At 33.3% G+C, this 5,466-nt stretch overlaps 1 protein-coding gene across 1 annotated transcript; it reads right to left on the minus strand.

Moving 5' to 3' along the window:
* Positions 1-1,294: 1,294 nt before the first annotated feature.
* On the minus strand, positions 1,295-5,049 carry LOC111895936 (methionine--tRNA ligase, cytoplasmic). Its single transcript, XM_023891994.3, has 14 exons — positions 4,829-5,049; positions 4,594-4,738; positions 4,261-4,414; positions 3,967-4,122; positions 3,600-3,830; positions 3,305-3,448; positions 3,124-3,214; positions 2,902-3,008; positions 2,687-2,801; positions 2,238-2,374; positions 2,088-2,153; positions 1,799-1,927; positions 1,576-1,713; positions 1,295-1,485 (listed from the first exon to the last, which is right to left on the minus strand). The coding sequence occupies exons 1-14, from the start codon at positions 4,953-4,955 to the stop codon at positions 1,411-1,413; spliced, it is 1,815 nt and encodes a 604-aa protein (XP_023747762.1). The 5' UTR covers positions 4,956-5,049; the 3' UTR covers positions 1,295-1,410.
* Between the last annotated feature and the right edge of the window lie 417 nt (positions 5,050-5,466).

Genomic DNA, 5,466 nt, shown 5'->3' on the forward strand with positions numbered 1-5,466 from the left:
ATGACCATTTTGCCCTTGAGAGCAGCAGCCATGGAAAAGAAGACAAGGGGAAACGGTCCATGACAAACATGCAGCAACAACTGGACGAAAAGCATAACTTTTGACAAACCACAGGGGGGGAGTTGTAAATTCTTTCTTTCCATTATTATTATTATTATCTGCAAGAGTATTATAATAAGAGTAAGCTACAATCTCAAATAAATATAGCTCTCTCTAATCAGCCAATACGGAAAAAGGTGGGCTAAATGCAAGAATGAGCAAAATCTACTTTCAGTTATTTGTATAAAATCATATTACATCACTAAACCTTCAATTTTCTTATTAAGGCATTGTACTTTGAAAACTCTATCTAACTAATTATAGATTTTTAATTTCAATTTTTTTGTATGAGGACGTTAATTATATACTTTTGACAATTGTGCTTTGTATTTGGATGATGTTGCTATCATTAGGTAGACTTTTCAACAAAAGTACATAGCTATTTCTTGTGTTTTACCCTAATAAAATACCACAATCACAGTCCACATATATAGCTTTTTGGGTATAATTCCCCTCATTTTACACTACTTGAAAACCTATGGTATTTTTCATTATATAGGAACATATTTCTACTATCACTCATAAATATCATTTATGATTTGTCAAAGCCTAACATCTACTCTACCTACTAATAAATGAAACCTAAAAATGCCAAGTGTCCATTTTCTAGCATTCCTCTTTGACACATGGCAATTTTCTATGATTTCTACCATATTCTTTTTTTGGTAACAAATCAACTTCAATTAAAATTTTGAAAATACAAAATCTTATTCATATTAACATTTTCAAAATTTATATTAAAATATTATGTTTATTTTATGTAACAAATTTATTTAGAAATGAGAATTATTTACAATCAACAATACGCTAAATTTTTTTTACATTAACTATATTTTTATCTATTTATCTATATAATAATTTTAAACATGCTACCAAGGTATCCACGGGTTATAACCTAGTTTTTATATAAAAGGCCATCATTTTTTTTTTAATTTACCTTAAAAAAAAGAATATCAAAAATTTCATATATTAAAGATGCCCAATTCGATACTTAACCCAAGTATGAGTGCTTAAAAATTTTGTTTGCTTTAACTCAACCAACAAGTAGGCTATATTATTATTATATAGTATATACCAAGTAAATACATTTTAATTGTCAAGGAAAATACCATAAAAACATATTAGTTAATATACTTAATCACTTAAATTATGCATGCTATTATTTTTCCGTTTTTTATATAAAGAAAAACCAAACTGAATCTGAAAATCAGTCTTTTTAAAAGTAAAATCAGTCTTTTTTAAAAGTAACACCCCTCCTAAATCCCAGTCCAGTTTTTGGCAATATAATTTTGTTTTCGTTAATAATAAGAATTATGTTTGCCTATCTGCTCTATCAGCTTGACTTCCAGCAAACCTTTCCCTCAACAACTCCACCTCTTCATCTCTCTGCACAAGAATCACACATATGCAAAAACAATAAGCTTCCTCATCTATATTTTTCAATAATTATAAATATACATATTTATATTTATATACCAGTTCTCTAAATAATGGCACAGGGGTCCCAATTCTGTGGCCAGAAGGTATCATCTCCCATGGTCTTTTGGCCTTCTCTACATCTCCTTTCTCATCACACAGGGAAAGTTGGTGGGGCAAAGAAAGCTGCTTCAGTACCTGTAGCAGACAAATTGGAAGGATATTTGTAAGGGTAAGAATGTAATTTTCCATTCCAGAAAAAAAAAAGTTTAAAATGATTTACCTGGATGGAAAATGATGGCATAAAAGGCTCTAACAGGCAAGCAAGAAGATAAACTACTCCCACTGAAGTTTTCATGACTATGGAACATGAAGGTAGGTCTTCTCTGTAAAGCCTCCAGAATTTACTTTCCTACATCAAGTTAATAAATAAACCCATTCTCATGCATGCTTAACCAACGTCTGAGCTACAATTTATTTGGTAAGATGGAATGGAATCACAACAATGTAACGGAATGGATTGTTACATTCCATTACCATGTTTGGTTGTCCCTTTTTTTTGGTAGACTTACTTGTAGATACGCGTTGCCCTCACCAGATATACTCATTGCAATTTTCAATCCTTGCTTTAGCTTAACCTATATGTCAATTTGTAAAATACATACATATTCCAATGAGGACTCATTTCAGAATATCTAGAATGTTCTTGTGTCAAGAATTACCTTCTCCATGGCCTCAACATATTGTTCAACATAAGTACCAATTTTGTCTCCTAGTGTCTTTGATAAGAGATGTTTCTCAGCACCTGGAGCATCAGGAATTATGGAATTGTATCCTGAACCTCTACCAGCTCTTGAATCTGTCAATGGAATTGTAGCAGGATACTTTTCAGATTGAATTAAAAAAAAGAACACCAATAATCTTCAACATGATATGAAAATATTCCTCATGTACATTAACAACTTCATACCAGTTTCAAGTAAAAGAGATAAGATAGTAGTGCAAGAAAAGAAAGGGTAGTCTGGTATTACACAACTCTAGAACCTAGCAATTAGGGTTTAGAGTTTAGGGTTTAGGGCATGAATTGACAAAAAGAAAGTAGAAAATAATAAACTGCATCCTTAAATTCTTAATCCCATTAATTTAGGTTAAACTGGGGTTAATTACTAACCTGGATCTTTAGCAATGAAGCTCAAGACACGGTTAATGAAATTGCCTAAATTATTCAGCAACTCGGTGTTGAGTTTTGCTTGAAGATCTGTCCATGTGAATAATGTGTCTGATACCTACACAAGTAACCCAATAATGAATGAAAGAGAACAAAAGAAGGAAAAAAATAAAAGTGAGAGATCACATTTTGAATGATACACTAAATAAAAGTTATACCTCTGGTCTATTAGTTAGCAGATAGTATCGCCACACTTCTACTGGAATATTTGTATCCTGTGCATCATTACCAAAGACTCCTACACCCTTGCTCTTTGAAAACTTACCTACACATGACACCCCAAAACTTAAAAAGAAAAAAGAAAAAACAAGAAATGGGATTTAAAATGTTTCATTATGAAAAGCATAGCTTGTGGGGTTGAATAGAAGCATAGAACAAACCTCCTTCATAGTTTAGATACTCTGTAACACTGATAGTCTTCATCAAAGTCCAGTTCTCAGAAGTTCCAAGAAGTGTAGAAGGGAACATTACCTGAAAGAATTGTTTTCAAACTTAATGACGAAAAAATATCTACGATATACATCATCATAAGATCTAAAAGCTTGAAGAAAAAGCACTTACAGTATGAAAGGGTACATTATCTTTTCCCATAAACTGATACAACTCCACATTTTCAGGATTCTTCCACCACTTCTCCCACTCAGGTGTGTAACATGAAGTGATTGAGACATACCCAATTGGTGCATCAAACCAAACATAGAAAACCTAAACATTACACACAGTAGAACAATTTGTAAAACTATACACTTCTATGTGAGACATAAGATGGAGTTTTCATTTTGACTTTATAATAGAGAGAGAGAGAGAGAGAGAGAGAGAGAGAGAGAGAGAGAGAGAAACAACTCATTTCACTCACTTTGTCATTGAATCTCTCATGAGGAACAGGAACCCCCCACTTCAAATCCCTAGTAATACATCGTTGCTTTAATCCTGTTTTAAGCCATGCATTTGTTGCTTGAATAGCATTCTGACTCCATGATCCAGACACTGACATTTTTTTGATGTACTCTTCAAGTTTACCCTCCAACAATGGAAGCTCAAGAAACAAGTGATTTGTGTCACGGATACAAGGACTGGATACACAGACCTATTTGCAGACCAAATTTGGAGTCATAAAAAGCAAAATATGTACAGAAGGATGAGGATACATACATTTTGTTTTGATTTATTCACTACATGAAACTTAGCACTTGTTTTCTTGTTCATATAAGGGAGCAATTTACCTTGCATCTTGGATTAATGAGTTCTGTTGGATTCAACAGTTTACTGCAACTTTCACATTGATCTCCTCGGGCAGAGTCATAATTGCATGTTTTGTTAGGGCAGGTACCTTCAACAAGTCGGTCAGCTAAAAATTTCTGACATATATCGCAGTAAAGCTGCAGTGTAAAATATATACATAACTTAGTATATATAATATATCTCCACATTATAGAACAAAAAATATTGCAGAAAGATTGCCAGGGTTTCTATCAGTTTGGAACAAGTTGAATACAAACAAAAATGTATGTGTATACCTGCTGCATTGTGTTCTCAGAAAGGCATTTGTTCTCCATTAACTTTTTAAAGATTGCTTGACAAACTTCGGTTTGTTGTGGGGTTGAAGTTCGTCCAAATTCATCAAAACTTATGTTAAACCAATTATAGACATCCCTGTGAATCGCATGATATCTAGAAAGGAAAATAAAACGACAAGAAGAAGAATCGATGTTTTTATAGTAGAACTAGAATTTTAGAATCCAAAATCAACTGTTCGTCACAAAACCTTGTAACGTTACATTCAAACTGAGATCGTTTCGTGAAAATTGATTACAAAATTCAGATAACACGAAACATAGAAACGTAATTACCTATCGCATATTTCTTTGGGGGTGCAATTTTCTTGCAAAGCTTTGGTCTCAGTTGCTGTTCCATATTCATCAGTTCCGCAAATGTATATAGCGTTATACCCCCTCAGTCGACAATATCGAGCAAACACATCGGCACTCAACACACCTAGGTATTAACAAGAAATGCAATTGACAATTAAGTATTAACCGATCATAATTTTACAGTTAAACAGCCGACACCTGCAACTGTACTTACAGCCGATGATATTCCCAAGGTGAGGAACGTTGTTGACGTAAGGAAGAGCACTGGTAATTAGTATGTTTCGTTTGCCGGGAATCGGAAGCTTCGGTACCTCGCCGTCGCCGGCCAATATATCCCCCATCTTATAGAGAAATAAAGAAATCGATTAGAGATTCAAAGCGGGAAGAATGGCCAACAGTTTCATTATTTTATTGAGGACTTAAATAGAAATCTAAACTTTAGGAGCAAGCAAGTTTAAAAAGGAAGATAATCATATAGACAAATCGGTCCTTATGGTTTCGTAAGAACTGCAGGTCTAAAAAAATATGCAACTTCCATGAAATGTTTAAAATTAAAAAAATTGTACTCTTGTCCAAAAATTAAGAAATTTTTATAGTCTTGGTCAAAAATCCAAAAAAATGATTTTGCCCTTTTAAGTTTTTTTTTTATTTTTTTTTATATTTTTTTAATACTTTATTATTTAAAAAAATTACACCCCAACCCCTCTCTCTCATACGCATACACAAATATTTAACTAGGGATGAACATTTGGACCGGATCGGGCAGGTTTTGGAACATATTGCGGACCGTGGACTGGACCGGATGAGACTTACCAGGTCCAGGTCCATGTCCGGATTTTCCAGTTCTTGGAC

This window comes from Lactuca sativa, chromosome 6 (genome assembly GCF_002870075.4).
Source record: "Lactuca sativa cultivar Salinas chromosome 6, Lsat_Salinas_v11, whole genome shotgun sequence".
In the NCBI taxonomy this organism is placed as follows: Eukaryota; Viridiplantae; Streptophyta; class Magnoliopsida; order Asterales; family Asteraceae; genus Lactuca; species Lactuca sativa.

What these genes read in the sequence shown, in the direction of transcription:
- LOC111895936 (XM_023891994.3), bottom strand. Translation starts at nt 4,955, where the DNA reads ATGGGGGATATATTGGCCGGCGACGGCGAGGTACCGAAGCTTCCGATT. An exon ending in CCTTGGGAATATCATCGGCT is followed by an intron (nt 4,739 to 4,828) that starts GTAAGTACAGTT and finishes GTTAATACCTAG; the next exon opens with GTGTGTTGAGTGCCGATGTG. An exon ending in TGCTAACTAATAGACCAGAG is followed by an intron (nt 2,802 to 2,901) that starts GTATAACTTTTA and finishes TTACTTGTGTAG; the next exon opens with GTATCAGACACATTATTCAC.